The sequence below is a fragment of the Cupressus sempervirens genome, chromosome 4, assembly GCF_028749045.1.
Source record: "Cupressus sempervirens isolate cs-2001-9-10 chromosome 4, ASM2874904v1, whole genome shotgun sequence".
NCBI classification, from domain to species: Eukaryota; Viridiplantae; Streptophyta; class Pinopsida; order Cupressales; family Cupressaceae; genus Cupressus; species Cupressus sempervirens.
Genome location: NC_143121.1, coordinates 507578576 through 507603210, shown reverse-complemented (window position 1 = coordinate 507603210; position 24635 = coordinate 507578576). Strand labels below are relative to the sequence as shown.

General features: G+C 34.6%; 1 protein-coding gene across 1 annotated transcript in view; it reads right to left on the bottom strand.

Moving 5' to 3' along the window:
- The window catches only part of LOC149562164 (selenoprotein O), a 38237-nt gene extending 15291 nt beyond the window's left edge, over positions 1–22946 (bottom strand). The window contains exons 1-3 of the mRNA XM_089825699.1: positions 22479–22946; positions 4010–4119; positions 3620–3676 (exon numbers count right to left, since the gene is read on the bottom strand). Of these exons, the coding sequence (XP_089681825.1) occupies positions 3620–3676; positions 4010–4119; positions 22479–22847 (536 nt within the window). The 5' untranslated portion in view covers positions 22848–22946. The remainder of the gene's footprint in view (positions 1–3619; positions 3677–4009; positions 4120–22478) is intronic.
- Positions 22947–24635: the final 1689 nt, after the last annotated feature.

The window sequence follows — 24635 nt, the reverse complement described above, 5'->3', positions numbered from 1 at the left end:
TATATCATAGCTAACATAGTCTAATTAGCAATGGTTGTAACACAATCATCTTGTTTAATCTAATTGCATTGTGCATCTCGTCTTAGTATAGCTTCATTTCTTGCATTGCATCTTGAGAGCTCTTTTGACACCGGCATTCTTGCTCTTGTCTCAAGAACCTTCCATTTCATGGTTTACTAGCAAGGGTTACATCTCTAAGGCTCATTTGAGAGCTCACTTCATGCTTATTTTATGCCTCTTGCACTCCATGACTAGGGAGCTCTAAGCCGACATTCAAGTGTTCCAATCTATGGCACATCTTGGATAGAAGGGTTTAGAGAAGTGCACAAACTGAGTACATTTTTGGCGCCTCCCGTTTTCCAATGTTTAGGCATTAAATATTTCCAATGTTTTCACAATTTAATTTGAATTTCTCAATTTAAATCATTTTCACTTCATCTTGCCTATGAGGGCACATTTGACACTTGGATTTAAAGATTTAACCCTATTGACACAAATGAAGTGCTTTGAAAGAATTTATCATTTATTCCTTTCAACCTTTCCTTGGGCACAAATTCATTTCCACTCAACCTTGGTCTTGGGCACAAATCACCATGAATGGAGGAATTTCCATATTTTAACATAATTCTTTCACACCCTGATATTTGTGCTCTAGGGGACATTTCAAACCATGGGAAGGATTTCTTCATTTTCAAACTTTTCCTTTGTCTCTAGCAATTTGTACTCCAAGGAAAATATGATGGATTTCTCAACATTTTCAAGTTTCATTGCACCGATGTAAATTGCACTCAAGAGCGCACATATGAGGCCCATGGAAGGAATTGCACCCTTCTAACATTTTTCTTGTCTATCTTGGACTTGCGCCAAGGTGCATTTAGCACTGTGAGGCAAACTTTTTTTGAGACTTAGACCAATTCCATGACTGTTTATGAATTGTACTCTAGGGCGCAATCTGAACCATGTGAAGGATTTTTCATCTTGTTAAACTTTCATTAGCACTTAGAGATCTACACTCCAAGGCACATCTAGGCTTAAACCAAGAGCTTTCACAATTTCCCAACTTTCCTTATTCGCCATTAATTTATGCTCTAGGGTACATTTGGAGACTCCAGGGGGATTTCAACATTTCTGATATTTTCCTCGGTCAGGTGTAATTTACTCCCAGGGTGCATCTAAGGTTGAGCAAGGAATTTTTTTAATACTTAACCATTTTCATTGTTTTTTCATGTCATCTTTATAAACACTTAACCATTTTTTTCTCATTCTTTTGAAATTGGATGCTATTCTTATCGTACTCCATTTTTGCTCATTCTTTTGAAATTGGGCGATATTCTTATCATCATGCCGGATTTGGTTCTTTTGAAATTGGATGTTATTCTTATCATCATCCAATTTTGCTCATTCTTTTGAAATTGAACGCTATTATTATCATCATGACGGATTTGGAACTGGTTTCTTTTTTGCTTTTTCCCTCCTTCAAATGTTTTTTCTTGCTTTCTTACACTTTTTTCGAGATATTTCCAAATTTAATTTTCTTTTGAGCTTCTTAGGTCTATCCACCTTTGGATGATTTTTATGTTTTTTAAGACTACTTTTTCCAACTTAGAGCTTTTCAAACCAATTGCAGCATTTGATAACATCTCCTAATATAGATCTGGATACCTTTTATGTGCTCCTCAACCAGTGCTCATCAATTGCCCAAAATTACCTACTAAAAAAATGACTTACTATAAATAGTAAGTTTGTTCAAATGTGAAAATAGGACAAATTGAAGTTTACCAAAAAATAGACATCCCTAAAAATAGGAAATCCTAAAAAAAATAAGAACCATCTCAAAATTCAAAATAAAGTGACTCTGAGAACCAGTAAAACTAAACAAAATATAAATTCCCTATAAAATAAGAATCTCTCCAAACAACTCAATTTTTCAATAGTTCATTCATTGAAGGATTTTCAACTCAACCCTCCATCCAAATTTATAGTTCTTAATCAAAAAACCCTTCAAAATTCAAACCCTAAGAGAAAGGAAACAACTCTCCACTCTAGACTTGGCCAATTTCATCAATTCTCATTTGAGCATAAGAGACCTCAATGGACTGATGCCAAAACCACCAAGAAGCGAATCCAAAAAGACCAAGTGAACCAAAATGTAGGTTGTACCCATTTGAAATAGAGAAATGTGAAAAAAGGTCACAATCACCGTCATGGCTTTTGTTTTGTCCATATCAATGTTCTTAAATTTACTCTCATCAACAAATGCTACCCTATCCTAAGTTGTGTCACTAGTTCCATTCCGTTTTTCGTTTTTCCTTCAAGTTTAAACATTTCAGTTATTTTATTCTATAATTTGATAAATCCTTAATTTTTCACCATACTCCTCTAGATTTTTTTTTAATTAAGCTTTTCCCTAAAGAGTTGGGCAGGTAATCTCTTATGAGATGATCATACTCCAACTCCAATACACAAATGTCAATGTTCATAATCTAGAGCTTGAGTCCATCTAACTTCTCCAGTTTTCAAGGTGATACTTTTAGGTAGGACCATGAGATCAAGCTCCACATATAATCAAGAATAAAAAAAGAGGATCTTACCATGAAATGGCCTATAAATATCAATTAACACCCCCAAAAAGCCAAGGCATCATCTTAAATACATAAGGGGACTAAAACTCTTGGCGAAAGCCATATGTGTGGATCTAAACTAACTCCACAACGGAATTTCCATAGTGAGTTAAAATCCACATGCCAATGTTTCATGAAACGGCTAGCATTTCTAATTAAATGTTGTTCCACCTCCAAAAAAATTATCCCTATTTGATTAGTTAGCAAAAATGGATATGAAATATACCTTCATACAAGAACACATTGTGATAGTATTCTTCTTTACATTTCCAATCCTTTCTAGTCTAGAAGAATATTCCAAGGATAGCTAGCTATCAAAGAATATACATTTAAACTCTACAATTTAAGGTAGAAACATTCTTTCAGAATTCCAATACATCAATATTGATGATTGGAGATCCCTCGAGGACCAACATGCACTGTTACAAACATCTCTTGGGTTGATTAATCTTCTACTCGGTGCACAACATAAAAACTACATCAATCTCTTTCTCCAAAGTGGTTAGCCAATTTTTACCACTCCATTCTGGAACAAGCCTACTGAGAACTATGGGGAAGACCCAAAAAAAAGTGAAATGTAGAAAGCAAAGAAACAAAGGAGGCTAACTAAAAAAAATACCAAAACCCCAGCAGGTCTATTTTCTCTCCACAAAATTTATACTTTTCATTTCTAATCTTTATTATAATTTTAGTCTTTATTCTAATGTGAAATTATCTTTTCTGTGTGATTAATCTTGTAAACCTCTGATCCATTGTTTGTCATCCTGATGATAGATCATGGAGTGTGATCTAAAACATTAAAGCAAAATATTGACATTTTTCCCAAAGGCTTGCAAATTAAAACAGCATTTATGGAGTTAAAACATATAGCTCAATAGCTATCCAAACAACTCCTGATTTCATTCAATTAATTTTATCCTACCATGTACTATACATTTAATTAGGAACATTTCTGAACTTGATGCAACTTTACTGATAATAAGCTTTTATATTCTTACCTTCCCTTCAAAATTGACACCCCTGAAAATATCAGAGGAAAATCTGGTCTTTCAAACCTGCAAGCATTAAATAATTATAACGATGAATATATGAATGCCAAAAATACAGAACGCAAAATCACTGAAACCAACAAAAGGAAACATATTGTCTGCACATACTTCCAATATAACATAGTCTATTTAGATCATCAAATACTAACACTCAGACCTGTTGTAATAAATATTTATCACCAATGGCAATCTACATCATATGTTTGTCTGTTCTTAAACTATGCCAGTTTTGATGCATAAATGTACACTAAAGTTATTTCAACAAAGATGTTATTGTCACTAAAAGACATCATTAGGCAGAAAAAATTGCTATTGAAAAATTCTCCAAGCAAACCTTACTCTTTGGGGTCTAAATTAAGCAATTCTGCAACTGAGTTTGACCAGACAACAAGCTGTGGATTATCAACAAGAACTGAAGGAGAAACCTTTGTATAGCAAGCATGTAAAACCTGGACAAATAAATTCAACAGGTCAATGAAATGCACATTCTCTTATGAATAACCAAGACAAAAGAGGTAGCGTCATCTTTATTTAGTAAAAGAAAGAATCTGTGGGTTTGAATCAAAACTATTTGAAATTCGGTAACAAAAGTAGAGATATGAACTGATAAATGAGAAGCAGTACCTACGAAATTGCAAAAGTCTTACATGGCTGTTGTACTGAAAAATAAAAGTCAATACGAAAGAACCTGACCTTCACAATTTGAACCCATAAGAGCCAAACAAGCTTTTCTATTCAACATCAAAATTTTGGTATTACTCACAGCAATACCAAACTCAAATCATCAAGAATTCCTACAAGCATAGAGGTACTACTGGCAGAGTACTCTTCGAGTTTTCTGGCCTGGAGAGTTTTTACAACTATTACTGACACCAAAAGCTTGACGAGTACTTGCTGAGGTTTTGGTCACAGTTTTATAACAGCACTTAAAGGCAAAAAAACAGCCCAAATTAATTTCAGTTCTCATCTCTTCAGATGTATTTTGCTGAGAGAGGGAGAATACTCTTTCATAAAAATGTATTCCAAACACTTTGCAAACTGGTTTCTATTGATTTGAAGCGGATTTGAGGCAAATTTGATATGGATTTGAGGTGGTTTTCGAAGAGGATGACATCAATGATTTGGAGAGGCAGGGTATGGAGGAGGGGGGTGGATTTGTTTTCACACTGGATGGCATTGAGTCAAATGAGGAATCATTGCTAGTGCCAGGAGAAGCTAAAGGCACAGCTACATTAAGGATGGAGGACAAGCCACGGACTAAGTCAGACATATCATGCAAGGAGGCACAATGATGCCCAGTGTAAACTTCTAGGACTAGACCCTCTAGTTCTACCTCTCCCTGGGTTTTTACTAGAGATGGGAAGAGGAAGAAGTAATCGTAATCATGTATTTACTTTTAGTTTTACATCAATTATTTACTATTTTGCTTCCAACCATTTACAACTCTTACACAAGCTAAATATACTTGTGCTAGAGTTATCTTGGAACTTAGTTATCTTGTTTAAGTTCCATGCTACAAATTGTTTAATGCATGTTGGTCAAGAAATGGGGTGAGTTATACATTACACTGCCTTATCTAACTATTTCATCCCCCAAGCATCCACTTATCTTCCTTTAAAGTACACTCATTGTAATGTCCCTGTTAGGCTTAGGCTTAGTTATCACATATTTAACTCAAATTTTACATTGTATGTCCTAAAATATCATGATTCAAGCTAAGATATTCATAGTAAAAGGAATTATTTATTCATTTAATCAGATTACATTATCTATATGTAACATTAATATACCATATCCAATCTTATAACTATTTCAACTTAATGACGAAAGAAGTAGGCACTCTCCAAGATACCTAGAGACCAACTGCAACGGGCTCCCTCAAAGTTTACAGATCCAAGACCTTAGCCTATCTTGGGAACATGTCTACAAAATGCTCAAGGTCGTTGATTCCTACCCTATCTTGGGACAGATAGCCATTGCCCTTGGACACATCTTTATCCTCCCTTCTTAGTTCTTTTTTATTTATCTATGACTATACCTCAAACTAATTATGGAATAATCTATTTATATATTATATACATATATTTTTTTTTATTATTATTATTAATAATTATATATAATATTAATATGTATGTTTGCCATATGAATACTAATATAAGTGTGTGTGTGTGTTGTGATGTGGAGTCTAATCAATCTCAAAGGTTAATTTTTCCAACTTTATTCAGTGTGGTTTCTCCCCATATTTTTACTACAGGGGTTGCCCCCAAAACAGGGTCAAGGGGCAGCACCCCTTGCGGGGTCATGGGGCAGAGCCCCATTTATGGTCACCCCCGAAAGCTCAATGGACTTTATTATTGTAAAAGGCATCAACTGCTATTTTTCTATTGGACGACTTATTCTAGCCCTAATTTTGTAAGCGGCAGAAAGCTTGTATAAAATGGCTTAGGGTTAGGGATTTCATAATGTATGATGAGATTGTAGCTTCATACGGCGGTATTGATCTGTAAGGGATTGTGAATTGTAATCAATGGATAATTATAATATTGGACATGTTGTTGGTGGACGTAGCCCAGGGATTGGGTGAACCACATTAAATCTTTGTGTCTTGTGTTCTCTTCTATGCAATTTATTATTTTATGATATTGGTTATATTTGCATGTAATTGTTATTTCTATCCGTATTTAATCCTAACTATGTGTGTGTGTCTATGCGTGTATTTATTGACTTCTGCCAGCAATATGTATGTTCCAATTTCTTCCTTGTCTCTTCCTTGAATATTGAATATCATTTCCTTATTCATCTCTTCCTTATAAGTAGTTTCAACATATTTTATATAATTTTTATTTCCAACCTGATATTTTTCTTACAATACCAAATCATATACCATATACACAAACACTTCCCCCTTAGGTCTGCACTTCCCATCATTCTTATATCCGCAAATGTGTGATACATTGCCTTCAACGAATGTGACTCTTTTTACACAACTCTAATTAATCTATCTTTTATCCTAACATCATCGATGCTTGGTTATCAGTCTTGAACTTACTAAAAAAGTCAACTATAATACTTGGAATCCACAATGCGTCTTTAGATACAATCAATCAAATTAATTATTTTGTTCAAGAGTCACACATGTTGAGATGGGCACTGTCATAATTGCTAAGATTGCAGCCAGTCACTAACTACAAAGGCTCCCAAAAACTCGTGCTCACATGGAAATAAAAGATGATACTGCCTTAAGTAGCATCTTCATTCTTAACAAGCACTTACGGAACAGCCTTTATTAGATGACTATATTCACAACATTTCCATTAAAGTAGGATGGCATATTGACAATCTCTTACTGTCTTCATCATCATATCACAAACATCATAATAGTGTGGCTTTAGCCTATACTCTATTAATATCATTACTTTGTCCATATACTGAGTTGATACTCATGCCGTAATAAATCAATATTCTACTTGTTAATCATTTATTATTTTTTCATATATTTCAGCAGTGTCATATCTGTGTTTATTATCGGTGCCATTAATTAACATTGATTTTTGTCTTTTAAAAGGATCATTGGTCAAATATAGTTATGTTCAGAATGATCATTATCAATATGTTTCTTATAATCTCAGTGTTGTTCTATTGCTCTGATTCTCTGTGGTATCTCACCAAGCAATTGATTATATTAATCTTCTGAATTACATCAGGATTATCTTCCCGGTCTGATCCGAATTCAGAATTCAGAATACAATACCCAGTGCGAAACCTGTGGTATTGTGATTAACTGAAAACAAAAAAAATTAATAACAGATTTTGCAAATTAGAGTTTATACAAAATCTATAAAAAGTGATCCATTCTATTCAAAATTAGAGTTTAACAAAATCTGATGGATCCCAAGGGTCACCAACATCTTTTGGTGTTAATGTTTTGTAGCTTCGGTCTAATAAACTCTGGTGAAGATATGTATATATATTTAATATATATGAGATGTACATAAATATATATACATATATACATATATATACATATACATTTTATTATTATTTATAAATTAGAGAAAGAGGTAATATATAATTTGTATATATATAATTATAATGATTAATATTATGAATAGACATGTTCCTGCAGAGACGTGTCTATTCATAACTCATTCTCCATATAAATATTAATAGTTGCATTTGAAAAACATATACCAAAAACATGGTAATGCAATTACACTTGCAGCGATCCTGGTACTCTTTCATGGTATCAAAGCCGGCTGCAAATGTACAGGAAAAATATTAAGTTTCATTTTGACATGGATTGATAGAATTTGAAAGAAAAATGACAACAAACAGCAAAATCATGGACAGATCTCATTTCTGCCTTCAACGGCTTGTTGTTGTTACACTTTCAAGAAACTATTACAGATGTATTTACCTTAATTTGATGTCATTGATATGGTCTTTCCAAGGATTATTGAATCAGGAATAATTTACTGGAATGAGCCATTGTCGTCTACATACAATATCATAGAGCATATAATATTACTGTCATAAATATATTCACAATGGACAAGATCAGACTGGTGATGACAGATCAGTATGGTGGAGACATGCAAATCTTGAAGTTAGGGGTGAACAAAAATGCAATGTTGTAGAGAAATCTGATAAAGAAAGACACGCCTAACATTAAGAAGATCCTTGTGAATGATAATAAGCAAATTAGGAAATAAGTGAGTCAGCGAGTGAATAAGTAAAAACTGTCAAAGAAAGTGAAATTGGAGGGACGACCAAACAAGGTTTTGAGGGCCCACCCACACAAAGTATAAATTTAGGTATTATAGGTAATGTTTGTCTCATGAATATTCATTTCTATGTTTAATATTATACGTTTGTATATAACATTGTGTATCTATAGATATCTATTAGAGAAATTATTAATATATTTATGAGATAAATATAAAATTTTCTAAGAAAGTATTTATGAAAGTTTCAAATATGAGGGTTAAGTCAATAATAATTGATATTTTGTGAAATCAATTAAATTTTTAATGTTCTTATAATTATTAAAGGTATTTTTATTATTATTATAAGAATTATGTGCCTTAATCTTTTCCTTCGAGAATGTTATTGTACGAAAAGGAAGATTGATTTCAAATTCAAAGGGAGATTGAGATTCAAAAGGAGCCTAACATTTCAATAGATGCAACCTTGAAAGAGAGGGAACAAATAGAGGAGATGGTTTTGTCAACCTTCAGTGATCTCGGATGTATTGATTAAGAGGGAGTAAACCATGTTGAAGATGGATTCTCCAATAATCAATAAATTGTAGCAGTCAAGAGGATTGTGATTTCTAAATATTCTTCAGAACTATATGGGCCTACATGTGTATATCATGAGGAAGTGATGACTTCCAAATGATTAACACTTGTATATGTAGAAGTTATTGAAAGGTGACAATCTTTCAATAACTTAATTTATTATGAGGGATATCTTATGACGTCTATGCAGATCGTGATAGATTATACTTTGCATGGTGGGTGTTTATATGGTACGCATTATGAGAATGTGAGTGCACATACCTTATAAACACTTTGAGTACATGGTGAAAGGTATGCAAATTGATGTTTAGGAGGCCATTACACAGAGTACTTGGTGAATGTCAAATAAGTTGACTTTGGGAGGCCATTACTCAAAGGCACCTAATGAATGTCAAATGAGTCGACATACAAATATTGAATGAGTCGACATTCAAGAAACCATAATGTCAAATGAGTTGACATTCGATTTTCTTATATTACATTGAGATATTATATGGTTATGTGTTTATCCTCCCTAGCTAAGAGGGAGTGTTAATGTTTTGTAGCTTCGGTTTGATAAACTCTAGTGAAGATATGTATATATATATTTAATATATATGAGATGTACATAAATATATATACATATATATTTTATGATTATTTATACATTAGAGAAAGAGAGAATATATAATTTGTATATATGTAATTATTATGATTGATTAATATTATGAATAGACATGTCCCTGAAGAGACATGTCTATTCATAACTCATTCTCCATATAAATATTGATAGTTGCATTTTAAAAACATATACCAAAAACTATTACGATAATAGATAGTTTCTATTATCTCTGTTTAATATCTAATGGCTATCTATTGTAATATTTTGTAAATATTAGAATATTTCTAATATTTAGTTTTCTATTTTTCTAGAATACAATGTTTCTATTCTTTATAATTGTTTCTTAAGGAAACATCATTCAACCTCTTGTATAAATTTATCTCTTGATCACTGTTAATAACCAGCAAATATTTTCCAATTACTTCGTAATATGGTATCAGAGCCAACACTCTAAATTTTTTCAAAAATAATTATAATTTCTTGGTTGAAATTATTTGCCTTTTATTTTCAAAATTATTTACATGCATATTTACTTCCAACTCTCTCTAAAATCCAACAAGGGTTTCCGTTTTAAGAGTTCTAAATTCGTCAACTTTTGGTTCGGTTCTGCAACCCATTTCTGTCCAGATCCATCTATTTTTTCTGCACATTTCTGCCATTTTTTGTGGTTCTTTGCAGTAGGGTCATTTTTGTTCAAAATCCTAATTTTCGGGTTCGGAAAATTTTTCAAATTCCAAATACTTGATGGGTTTTCCGAGAGCTCAACTGGGTGGTTGTCAGATTTTTCTAAGTGCCTTGATTTTTGTGCCTCAATTTTCGAGCAAGCAGATTCAGAAACCAACAACAAATTCCTTTTGAGTTTTTTGAGCTCTCTTCTAGGTCACCCTTCAAATTTTTTGGGTCTCTACTTTTTGAGGGTTGCATTTACTTGCATATTGTTTGCATGTGTTGCTTTACCATGCTAAGTTTCATGTTTTGCCTCCCTTAAATATTCTAGAGGGTTTTCATTAAAAAATTTCCTAAAAAACAAAAAAAAATTGATGGTTTTCATATTTTTTTCCCAAATTTTTTTTATGGGTTTCTATAAATTTTCCCTTAAAAATTTCTGATTCTATAATTCGCTAAGTTGTGTGGGATTCTTTTGTGGGTTTGTAATTTTTCCTCAAAAATTATCTGTTGGGTTTTACCGTTTTTCCTATAAAAAAAATGAAACTTTGTAATGTTAGTTTTTGATTGATTTTGAGCCTCAAAAATCATGTTAGGTTTTGATTGATTTTTCACCTCATAAATCAAGTTGGGTTCGTTGGCAAAGCAATTACACTTGCAGCGATCTTGGTACTCCAACACTTGGAAATAAAAATGTAAAATTAATTACAAAATAAACTCTAAAACTACCTAGGTATATATTGGCTTAGTCATTGTGTACCTTCCAAAACAAGATCGGATTTGACTGGCAAACAGGGTTCAATCTCGAGATCTCAGAACAATGATTACAGATATTTTCAAGATTTCGTTTGTCTTCTATTCAAATCTGAAGTAGCATAGTTCCCATTTTGTTCCTGAGTACATTTAAATCTTTCTTAATCTGAATTATTGTCCTAATTATCATTTCCCATTTCAAAATTACATATCTAGCAAAGGATCATTGTGCCATTCGTGCTTAAGTCATCACTTGAGCCTATTGGGGCATTATGAATGTGCAATCTTGAAAAGAAGCGGTGACCTTCCCCTTTGAATTGCTTCCATTTTCATATTGTATAGGATCGTGTATGCATGCTTACAAATCTACACATACTCAATTTTCCCATCTTTTTATCATGTATTTCCTTAGGTACTATCCGCTCTAAATCATTTATCGATTTAATAATTCAAGCCAACAATATTTTGTCTAATTTTGTCCTCACCTTTTGCTTCATACGCGATTTAGGTGATATGTTTTTTCTTGTGTGGTTTAGTCTTAGCCTTCTATGTATTTGCATGGTTCTTACTTCTTCCTTAATAACTTTTGTTTACGTAAATTCTGGACAAATAGCACTTCATTTTATGTTAATAGTTCAATAACTGATGCAACAACTAGTTCTTTCATTGATTATAGAGTGTTTTCTAAAATCTTTCTTTCGTTCTACTTCATTTTCCCCTTCATCAACTTCGAAATCAAGCACTAGGTCTGGATTACAACATTAGATAGTTTCTATTTTCTCTCTCTTCCGTCTTTTTCTAATGGTCACTCTTTTTGTAATGTTTCCATAAACTCCTTTTGTTCATTATGGAAACTTTCTTTTTCAATCTACACGAATGTTTCTATTTCCTCTCTCTTGTTCATTATAGAAACATTCTCTTGTATCTTGTATATACAAATCATTCATGATCTTTGTTTAATAAAACATTCATTATTTTACCATAATATGGTATCAGAGCAAATTCCTAGCCTCTTTGAAAAAATTAATTTCATTTCGAAATTATTAGTTCAAAATTTTTGAAATATTTGCCAGTGTATTCAAAACTTCAAAATTTGCATCTTTTTTCCTCCAAACCTGACTTGGGATTCGGCGTCCAAGTTTTTTTTTGCAATTTTCTTTGTGCTACATGGTTTAAAATTTGCCTTTTTTTTCAAATCTGCCCTCTATTCAAGAACTCTACAAATTTTGTAAGATTTTTTAAACCAACTACGGTTTTTTTGAAAACCCTCAATTCCTATGTCGGATTAACAAAAAATTTGCATATTCCTGGTAGGTTTTTGTAGATTTCAACTGGATTAGTCTTACTTTTTTCTAGGTGCATTGTTTTTTGTGCCTCGATTTTTGAGCTAGCGAATTCAAAATCTAATTTCAGATTCTTTGTGGGTTTTTCGAGCTCTTATCCAGGTGTCTCTTCAGATTTTTTGAGTCTTCCGTCAATTTGTCTTGAAGATTGTGCCATTTCAAATCTTTCACGCTTTTTCATTGAAAAATGTGCGATGGCATCTCTCACCAGTCTCATGCTGGAAAGCAGACAGTGTTTCGATAAAAAGAACTACAACAAATGGAAGTAGAGAATGGTGACAATCTTCGCATACCGTCACCTTGAGGAGCTTGTTCTAGGTACCAAGACTCGTCCTACCACAGTTGATGCTACTCAAGAGAAGCTTGATGAGCGTAATCATGAAGCGGTTATGCTTATTAACCTTTCAGCTACTGATGATCAGCTGCCTCAAGTGCTGTCTAGCAAGTAGCTGCAGAGATCTGGATAACACTGAAGGATCTCCACGAGACATCAGATAAAAGCGGAGCCTTCTTTCTAAAGAGACAATTATTCTCTATTACTATGGATGAGCACACGTCCATACAGGAACATCTTCTAAAGATTAAGGACATCAAAGATCAACTTGAGGCCATTGGTCGTAATATGGAGGAAGAGGATATGGTGGTCATTACTCTGAAAAGCCTACCACCGTCCTATGAGCACTTTATTGAAACGCTCAACACTACTATAACTAACATAGACTTGAAGTTCTCAGATTTGTGCACCAAACTTCTGCAGCAAGATCCTTGGAAACAACAATTTGGTAGTAGTGCTCCTTCATCCTCCTCTGAACAAGCGTTTTCAGTCCAATCCTTTAACAAGGATAAAAGCCCATCTCAATCATCTACTCAGTCTCAGAATAGCTTCAAGAAGAAGCAAATCGAGTGCAACTATTGCCATAGATTTGGTCATGTGATTCAAGATTGCAGGACTCGCATTCCTTCTAACCAACGGAAGCAGGGAGGGTCTCAGCCATAGGCTAACATTGTAGAACATGCAAACCTCTCTGATCAACCTGAGGCTACCTTTTACACTTTTTTGAGGACATGCAAATTTATGTTTTTTGATGATAGATTGACCATGAAGGGAGGGTGTTATGATATTAGATAGTTTCTATTTTACCTCTGTTTTGTCTTTTTCTAATGGTCACTCTTTCTGTAATGTTTCCATAAACTCCTATTCATTATGGAAACTTTCTTTTTCACTCTACAAGAATGTTTCTATTTCCTCTCTCTTGTTCGTTATAGAAACATTCTCTTGTATCTTGTATATATAGATCATTCATGATCTTTATTTAATAACACATTCATTAATTTACCATAATAGTTTGCCTCTTCTTTGTCTTTGTGTATTTTGTAACATCGGTTTTGTGCTAGTTGTGTTTGTCTATCTAACAATTCTAATAACTTCCATACTCCTTAGCTCTAAGGTGGTGGATTAGGTTCTAAGGGTACATTATCTAGTACTAGTTTGAATACGATTTCCTTGGTCTTTCTCAGAGCATTGTGTATTTGTTCATCTTCATCCTAGAATGAAAATGTGTGAATGAAGTGTTTTCAAATATCTTCCTATTCCCTAGTTTTGCTCTCCTTAACTGATATACCATATTTGCACCACTAGTGTTGATGTCCAATAGAATAGTTGTATCTAGAGGCAATATTTTGTATTCTTGATCCCTTGTCCATATAGTTACACAAGTCAAGGGTGCTTCTTCCTCGATACTTTGGGATGTTGTGTTACTTGCCTTGTTACAAGAGGTATCAAGTTTTGAAAAGAATTTTGCATGGAGGCTAGTCTAAAGTAGTGTTCTTTTGTACATTCCACCAACATGCAACACTATGTTATATCCCAATTTTTAGCTCAATTTAACAACGTTCATATCGCCGTTGAGGTTTCATGTGAAGTCAGTTGATAGGTAAAATTAATTAGGATCATGTGAAATGGTAAGATGGTTAATCGTTATAATTTCATATGAAGTTGGCATGCTAGTGATGATATTTTAATGTTATCTTGTAAAGTTGATTATTCATCATGAATTCATGGTAAGTGAAATGGTGCTTAGCTATTATGATGGTTTATGAATAATAACTATTAGGTTAGTTATGATTATATTGAGAAATATGATATTATCATAGAGAGTTTCTTTCTTGCAGGAGCACGTCGAAGGGGGGAAGCATTTCCACAAAGGAGTTGGGTACGGGGGGTACCACCTACCATTAAGCAAATAGATGGGGGTCCTAAACCACCATAACCAAGGATTAAATGGCTAGACAAGAAAGAAGTACAAAGGATGACCATGAGCTAACCAGTTAAATTAAAAACATTGTAAAACTCAAATAAGAAATATTACCTTAAATTATGTGGATGATCTCTGTATATCTTGCAAATGCTATCATGTCTTAGTATAGTAATATCATGTTTAGATTCATACTTGTGTGGGTACAAAATATGTATGTATGGATACTCATGTAGATATATCAAAGTAACGAGAATCGGAATCGAATCGAAATAAGCAAGGCCGAATCGAATCATGAATCGGCAATGAATCCTAATCAAATTGGCCACGAATCAGCAAATTTAAAAAACCCTTGAAATTTAGTGTGTGACTTATTTCATAAACCCTTCATCTTTGATTCAATTCACCGATTCACAAAAAATCATTTGGCTTGAATTGAATCACCGAATCACGTGAATCGCCGTGATTCTCGTTATATATGTATGCAAATTACTAATAGAGTGTATATGTATATACATATTAAAACTACTCAGACAAGCATGAATATGTAGGAACGACAATAATATACTAAGGCATGGTCGTAGATGACGTTACCACATTTATTCTTTTATTTTCAAACTTGACTGTGGTCTATTATTTATTTAATTGTTGGGCAGCTACTATTTTTCCAAAACCCTTCTATGCATCGAACTTTATGTTGAACTATATTAAATGAAATTTGAAGACCCGTTGAATCTTTCTTGCCACCTCAAATCTTTATTGCATAACTGAGCATGTGCAGGTGACTTTTTGACTCTTGGCTCGTTTCTTGAGAATGTTTAAAATATATAATTGCTCTCTTTTTTCCTCTCGGGCACTCTCGACATACTTTATTGCTTTCAATGAACTCTCTTTTTCATTCATGCCAAGTTCCTCTCTGTTCCGTAATCAGTTCGGTGATATTGTGTTTGTTACATTGACAAGTCGTGAATAAACCAGTAAACTGAGCTTGATCAAATTTGATTGAAGTAACAAAAGCAATGGCATCATTCTACCTGATACCACCCAAATTCACCAACCGTATCTGCAGAGACAGGTCATGTTCTATGTTCATACTTATTGGCCATGTTCTTTTTATGCATTCTGAATTGTCGCTGCTCTAGAGCTGGCCTTGCTTATCTGTATTAAAAGCCATAATCGGATGGAGATTGCTAGGTGTATTCTTTCATTATAACTCGTACAGAGGGGTATTTTTGTGATTGCTGAAAGGCTATGCATGTGATATGTTTGGAATTTGAATGCACTTTTGTACCTCTGTCATAAGTACAGAACCATACAGGGATATGCTTCATATATATCCTTGAGATGGGAAAGTTGTTCTATATATGTAAGAAATAATATTCAGAATAAGACTTAACTATCTTATGATGCCATAGGCCAGAATTGGCATGAAGATGGAAAATGTATAAGCATTTTATTTTTTAATAGTTTTCATGCATTGAACCTCCCAAGCAATCATCCATGAGGACCAGCATGGTTGAGATGAAGGGGAGAGAGTGGGAAGAATCCTGCAATGAATAAAAGATATAATCAGTAACAAGATTCAAATTCAGTAACTAAGTTGGCTCATGGAAATCCTTGTATGGATTCTTATTGTCAAGTCGAGCGGCGGTTTGTTACTTTGACACCAGGTTGTTCAATGACCGATCAATGATGTCCCAGGCCTAATTCCAAGGTAGGGAGGGCCTTTCTCGATTGAGATTGTGTGGGGATATTCAAGGTTGGCGATTGGGCAGTTAAGCCCTTGGCAATGTTTTTCCTCTCCACCAGATGCCAAGACATGCACAAGATTGAGATAAGATATGCATTCCAATATTTGGTAGTACATGTAACTTACTTTCATGAATTTGAAATTACATGCTAAAGATATGTTAGATTGAATAATATCGTTTAATTAGTTATTCCCTTCAATGCTCAAGAATCATTTCCTCTTAAATGTATTCGGAAAACAATTAAACCAAATGATTTTTTAATTGAACATGAAATGTATCTATATGCATGAGATAGGCTTATTTGATGGTTGTTATAACTATCCTTCATTTATGTGAATAATGAATATGAATGTATCTTTTAACTATATGTTAATGCCAAAGTTAGCAATAGGAAAGGAAAGAGATGATACAGTGGTATTTGATACCCTAAATAGTATTGGTCATTATGATACAATGGTATTTGATGCCCTAAATGGTATCAATCATTACGACTTAGTGGTATAACTATTTGTGCCCTAAGTGGTATATGTGGACTAACTTGGGTTTTGTAGATGTTGTCCTAGGCATATTCCGGTTTTAGAACTAGCATATGGAAAACTTAAATCCTTTATTTAGATTTATTGATGATGCCTTCAATTGTTAGTTATGATATTTCAGTTAAACTGATTATAACCGTTAATCTCTTTCGCATGAACATAACTGTTATAGCTGCCTTCTCATGAATGTGCAGTAGTATCTATATTTCAATGTTATGCTTGTTGTTAGCTAAGACCCGAAAAAAGGGGATGTTACACTATAAACAATGTGTTTTCAAATGATGTTATCCTCACTTTGTCCTCTTTGAATGTTTTCTCAACCTTTTTTAAAAATTCATTGTCATCTCCAACTCTAGAAAATATTGGTAGCATAATATGGGAGATACCTTGTTTGATGTTTTTTTGTGTCCAGTGCTAGTTCTTCATTGTTTGAGGTTGTTAAAGTATAGCTCCTAATCATGAGTACACAACAAAATCCAAATACTATATATTGTGAGTTGGTGTGGAGGTCTGAGATATAATTGCATAAGGGTGGGTAGGGTTATTTCACAGAGACTCAATATACAACATGTCTTCAATGCTGAGTGGGATGTGCACTATTTCTTCCTTATTAGCAAAGTATATTTCTTCAAGCCTGGAATCTATTATACCATTAGAGTTAGCAAACCATCTTCGTCCTAGGAAAGCCTTTCACCTATTTCTTGTTGTTTCAACATTTACCCCATTGTTTTGATTTTGCTACCACGTCTTTTTGTCTAGTCACAACAGATAAGCCTTTCAATATTTTCACTTCTCTAAAATAGAGGATTTCCTCCTATAATTGCTACATTATTGTTTCATTTACTTGTTCAACCACCTTTTCATGTTGTCTTTTTATGAGTTGGAATTGTTTTGAATCTTCCTCTTATTCTTCTGCTTCTTCTAGACTATGATATTCCTCATGTCCTTCCTCTAAAAGTGGTCTCTTCTTATGTCTCCTACTATCAATTCCTTGTCTAGTCAAAACACTAACTTTCTTCTTCCCTCTTGTTTTCTTTTTCTTAATCTGCATAATTATTTCTTCTTCAAAGTTATTCTTTGTGGTGTCCGAGGACCACTCGTTCTTTATGTGACATCCCCTTGCACCATGTTGCAGCATCCTTTAGATAACCCTTGCTTCTCTTTGTAATTCCTCACTCAAAGAATCTTGGTTATTTTCCTTGTTTAGATACAATGCTCTTGCAACATCACATGAAAAGATGTTGTGAGGGTCTTGTCCACAAATTTTTTGCATGCTTCTCCACCCAACACTATGTTGTATAGTGACCTAACTTCTCACAATTGAAACAAGTAGCATAATCTCTCCTTCTCATGTTTCAACCTCTTCCTCTACCTCCTATATAGTTTGATCATTTGTTATCATCTGGATAGCCTTGTTGATTATTCTACATAGCACAAGCATTTTATTTACCCTCCCAAGGTGGTCTCTGATATACAAAGCCATTGCTCTTGTTTGTAATATAATTATGGTTATGGCAACAATGCTTGGCCTCATACCCTTGGTTTCCTCCATACAAAAAGGGTTTATTCTTTAAGCAATCTTCAATTAGAATCAGGTCCCATTCTTGACATATGGCACAACATATCAAATTTTGTCAGACGACTTCAACTATTGCTATGGTTTTCTTTGATCTATCTATGGGATTTTCATTCCAAACATGCCCTCCCAATTACAGTAGGTAAACCGTATTCTTTATGGTTGCTTAGACTCAGTAGCCTGGGCATCTTGTTGTACAACTAGCCTTTGTACTTTCACTTGAAAATCATTCAATATTTCAGCATTTCTATCCTTCTTCGGATTCCTCCATGAATGGGCTACAATCAAGTAGGCCACAGTGATTAGGTCAACGTATTTCTTAAATTCTCTATCATCTAGTTCCTCTTATAGCCGTGTTTAGTCTGGATATTAAATATTCAATCTAATGGTTCCTCTAACTTTCTACATATCTCCTTGAACTTTTATCATAGCTTTTTACGAATTTGTTGACACCTTGTGTCACATTTTCCATTCTAACAACACTTTCTTCTGGTACTTCCAGAATGCCAAAGTTTGCTATGAATTCTCCTTTCACCATATCCCATGTGGTTGAGTGCTTAAGATGTTTCTATGTATACCTGCCCTAAGTGGTATATGTGGACTAACTTGGGTTTTGCAGATGTTGCCCTAAGCATATTCCGGTTTCAAAATTAGGGTATGGAAAATTTAAATCCTCTATTTAGATTTATTGATGATGCCTTCAATTGTTAGTTATGATATTTCAGTTGAACTGATTATGACCATTAATCTCTTTCGCATGAACATAACTGTTATAGCTGCCTTCTCATGAATGTGAAGTAGTATCTATATTTCGATGTTATGCTAGTTGTTAGCTAAGACTTGGAAAAAGGGATGTTACACTATAAACAATGTGTTTTCAAATGATGTCATCCTCACTTTGTCCTCTTTAAATGTTTTCTAAACCCCAGACTTGGTCCTATTAAGGCAACAAGGAAAGGTATACAGAATCCTATCTTTAGCATCACAATAAATTATCATATGCACATAATAGGCCAGAAATCAGAAAGGTCTGTATTTATATATCAACATGTATTATATTCCTTCCATCTCCTTTTATCTATATATCTCTTATATCTTCTATCCCTTGTATATCATCTATTTTGGCAAATAGATATTTCTATTTACTTATATATACAACAAGGGACATGGCCCCTAGATGTTATCTCTAGAATATGACCTATCTTCCAAGCCTCATATTTCGGACCTTTAATTTTCAGTTTTTTATTGCATATCTCCAGACCAGTATCTGTATACTGTTTTCCAGCCAACAATGAGCATCAACTTAAAAGGTGCAAATGCTCAAGTATAGATGTGTTGGAACTTCGGGGTGATCTAGAGCATCTTAAGCTTGAAAAATGACAGGCATGCAAGCAGCAGGAACAAGAATTTTTTGTAATTTATCAAAATCAACAATTTCCACAGGTGCCAAATTCACATAGACAGTGGCTTTTCAAAGTCACCTTGATCACAGCTATACCAAATTCAACCCCTCACAAAAGTAGCAATTTCATGTCAACCATGATGATTTTGAAAGCACTCCCTGGCAAAAGCAGCAATTTTGACACAATGCAGACGGAATGTGACAGGATAGAACCTAGATGGGTTGATTTTGAATTCAAGGATGGGAAAGCACAATTTGGTGCCTATAGAATCTTTGAGGGCCCGTTTGGTGAGCGGAATAGGAATACGTATTCTGGAATACGTATTCCAAAAATTGTGAATTCCTTGTTTGGATGCACCAAAACGGGATTGGAATACGAAGCAAAAATGGAATACGTATTCCATTTTTGGCCCAAAAATGAAGTTTTGCAATTCCACCAAAATAGGTGGTATTGGAATACGTATTCCTATTCCATTTTTTTTTATTTTAGAAAACATAAATTTTCGGGTCCGCGAATTCCTATCAAATATTCGCTGAACCAAACGGAGAACAGGAATACGTTCTATTCCAGAATACGTATTCCGAAATACGTATTCCAGAATACGTATTCCTATTCCGCTCACCAAACGGGCCCTGAATGTCAATAGCACGCTGTGGTACATATTGTGCTCATTTTGGATGTTCAATAATTCTGGAACAGGGACTTTTGGAGATAGCAGACACTATTGTAAGTTTTGCAAGTTGTTCAAATAAAATTGTCAACTTACTATGATGTATATTTGATTGTTGTGTAGTAGATTAAGGAGCAACTTACTGGATTTTGCTGGAGTTTCCCCTCTTTCAGGGTTTCTCCAGAGCAACCTCTTGCTTGTCATTTAGTTCCTTATGTTTCTGATATTGTTGTTTCCCTGTTTCCTTGATGATTTTCATATTGCAGGGTGCAGAATATCAATCCTGTTAAGGGGTTTGTTAAGGAAAGCCTATCGTGGTTGAGGGAGTCAAAAGATCCAAAATTTTCAAATCTTCAAATGATGATGATTTCATCAGTGGAGTATCATCCTATCCCAAATCAATTACAAAAACAAAGCAAAGTTAGTCAAGTTCTGGGGTAAGAGGGGTATTTTCTGAGCATCTAAATGCTGACAAAATGTATTTATCATGGCAAACTCGCACACATATCACTGTGGGAAATGCAAAGGTACTGACATATTTCCATTCTGTAGCATCTCAGCCAATATTACTTCCCAGCATAAAATCTTCAAACATTCTGCTGGACAAGAATTTTCTTCTGAGTTGTATGCTTTGAGATTGCTATTACTGTTTCACTGGTGTCATGAGAACCAAGGTTACATAGGACCTATGTATTTCCAAACATGTCAACTCACTGAAAAGAACAATGTTTAAACTCTTAGCATAATTCTGTTTGAACCTCTCACAGTGCATCACACCCCTATCTCTCCATAGGCCTGCAAGGGAATGCAATATATGTAGTCTATTCGTGTCCACTATGTAGGTGTGAGCGTATGAAAAATCTACTTCTTATTCACAACATCCAAGACTCTGAACCACCATTTCTCATCAAGCTGCTGGTGAGTCTGTGCTTTTTTCTTTTGATTTCCTGCCAACTATGGTTAATCAAGGGTTTGAAGACACAAAATAGCCTGTTAAGGAGTTATTCATCCGTTATATGTGCGCAAGTGTATGGAAATTTCAATTCTTGTTCGGACTTCTGAAACATTATTTATCATCAAGCTGCCGCTGAGTTTGCTGTTTTTATGTTTCTCATTTTGAGCAACTAAAGTTTATGAAGGGTTTGGATATACAAAATAAACTGTTAAACGAGTATTTTTCACACCATTTGCAAATATGATCAATAGCATCAGGTCCCAAGAAAATATAACCAAGGGGATGGATTGCTCGCAGCATGATAGAAACTTTGGATGAATTAGAGTGCTTCGTTCAGTACCCCTCCCTCTTCAGCTAGCTGTGACAGACGATACGAGGGCTTTCTGTGATGTGACTATTAGATGAGGCTTTTGAAAAGCCACCAAAAAGGAATTAGAATAAATGAATGACTCGGAAGTCAAGAATGGATGCAGAATTATGTGGCAAGGATGCAGCAGCATCTAACATGTGAAGCTTTCCCAACTTCAAATCCTAGCGGAACTGACTCAGAAGTCCCTTACCAAGAAGACAACCAAAATTTCATATAAAATGGTTTTGATAATAATTTGATTAAAATCCTGATGTAGCTTGAATGTAATTTATAAAAGCATTCACTGCAATAAAGCGTTTGCTTGACAATATCCTTCTACTAACAAATTTAACAAGCCCAGTCCACGTAAAGCTCAGCAGCCCTAAGTTTCACAAATACGATGAATGTCATAGCTTTATGGGCTTTTTACTAATGCCCAATCCTGGGTTGTGAAACTATCTTTGATAAGATTTTGGGTTTCAGATTTCCACAGCAATATATTTGCACAATTTCTTGTGGATAACTATTTGAGCAATGATGCGTGAAATGAGTTATCCCCTTAAGCTCGTCAAAACTAAAGCTTTTACAAATTGAATGAAAAACAAACATATACATTAAAATTAAATAAGCAATCTTGCATAAGAAATGACCTGGCGGGGAGGTCCGTCTGTTATTGAGTCGCCGGGAAGATCCCGGATGAAAGAGTTATCCCAATTAAGCTGTTCCAATTTCAGCCCAGTTTTGTTTTCTTGTAGAGAAACCTGCGTTGAAGCAGCCATCACAGTAAATCGACGGCTCAATTGCAAGAACCTGCGCCTCAGCTGTGCATGTGGTAGAGAGAGAGAAGAAGACGATGCAGGAGAGAGCTGGGCGGCGGCAGGTTTCAGCGAAATATGTCGCGATAAACGCGGGCGGGGAAGGAGGAGAGCGGATCGGGCTGAAGTCGGTGTGGGAGAAGTGCGAAGTGTGCCAGCAGACGGAAGAAATAGGTGTGCGGGTATATGTCGAAACGTCGTCATCTTCCTCTATACGAGCGTGGAAAGAGCGAGAGCAGGATTTCAAAGATCCACATTTCCAATTTTTAGTTTGTACGCCCGCACCTTACTAATGTCAAATGTTATCTGTCCATCTTGACTTAACCAAAACATCATCATGGACTAATCGCCGTGTTTCAATTAGTTTTTACAATTATGGATAGATAGATAGATAGATAAAAATTTAACGTGCACAAGGCTAAAAATAGCCTATGGACCAGCAAGACAATTCAAGCAGACTTAAGTAGCATTGTTTGCTTCTTGTGCAGATGATGATGAGTCCACCCAATTGCTCAATGTACTCTTCGTTGAATACGTTATGCTAAAAATTGTCGCATATAATATTCGCAAATTTATCTCTGCTACTCTTGTAGGCCTCACATTCTAAAATAAAGTGTTGTTCAGTTTCCACTTTCCCAGAATTGCAGAATCTGCAAATTCTCTCTTCCCAAGCCTCTTTTGGCCTCTTCCAACACCCAGTCTCACAATGAAGTTAGTGAGAGTTGGTTCTCAGCTGAGCAATAAGAATTTTAGCCCTCCAAGAAGTGTTGGCTCCTATGTATGCTTTTTGGAGTTGATCACAAGTGGGGTTGAACTCATTTATATAATATAGTTTCTTCCTCCCAGTCTCGCTTCCCCAATTTCTCTTGTAGAATTTCTCCATAACAAAAACTTTTATTTCTTTATTATTTGTGGGGCACATATTGAATTGAATATTCCATTTAATCATCCATTTGATGTTTTGTTGCATCCATGTCCTTTTTCGCTTACATAGTGTGTCACTAAAGACAACTTTAGGCCATCTATCCTCTTCCATTTTTTCGATTCTTTTTAAATAGCTTAGAAGGCGAACCATAGCAAGTGCCTCAATAGGAGCAGCCCCCATTTCACTTAGCATGATATCATATGGAACAATATTTTTGATTTTAAACTTGCTTGTGATCAAGTGCTTTTCGATTCCTTCGATTTGTTTCCATTGTGCTATAGTAGTGTTGTTGGCTCATAATTCACACTCGTAAAGAACAACTGGCAGCACAAGAAGACCGAGCAAGGTTTGAATAGTTTTCCAATCCCACAACTCCGCTTCACAGCACCTATTCTAAAGAGCATAAAAAGCCTTCCACCCACCTAATATTCTTTTATACCTACAGCTAGACCGGCTTAGTTTTTTGTTGAAATCAATGCCAAGGTATTTATAGTCGGCAACTTCTTCAAGAACACTTCCATTGTAATAAAATTCATGTTGATGTTATTTTTTATTATTAGAGAAAATCATAACCTTAGTCTTGCTGATATTGACCTGCATCCCCACCATTCCGCAAAAGCACTCAAGAGAAGATAGATGATCTTGCAAACCACGGGCAGATTTGGCAATTAAAATGAGATCGTCAACATATAGGAGCAGCTTTATAACAAATTCACCTAGTTGAATGCCTTCACCCTTTTGCATGTTTAACCACTTTTCTAGTTTGTCAATATATAAACCAAACAAAGTAGCAGATAAAGGACAACCCTGTTTGACCTCGATATCGCTCCTAAAACATTCTGAAATGCCATCTGAAGTTCTGATTTTGACTTTCACCTCTTCATACATCCTATGAACAGCAACTCTGAGATGCATCGGAATCCCTAATTCTTCCATCTTGAACTAAAGCTAGTCTCTCAGGACGGTGTCAAAAGCCTTTTTAAAGTCAACAAAGCAACAAAAAACCTCTTCTTTTTTCTCCCACTCTTTTTCAATAATGTGTCTCAAAGTGATATAGTGATCCACTA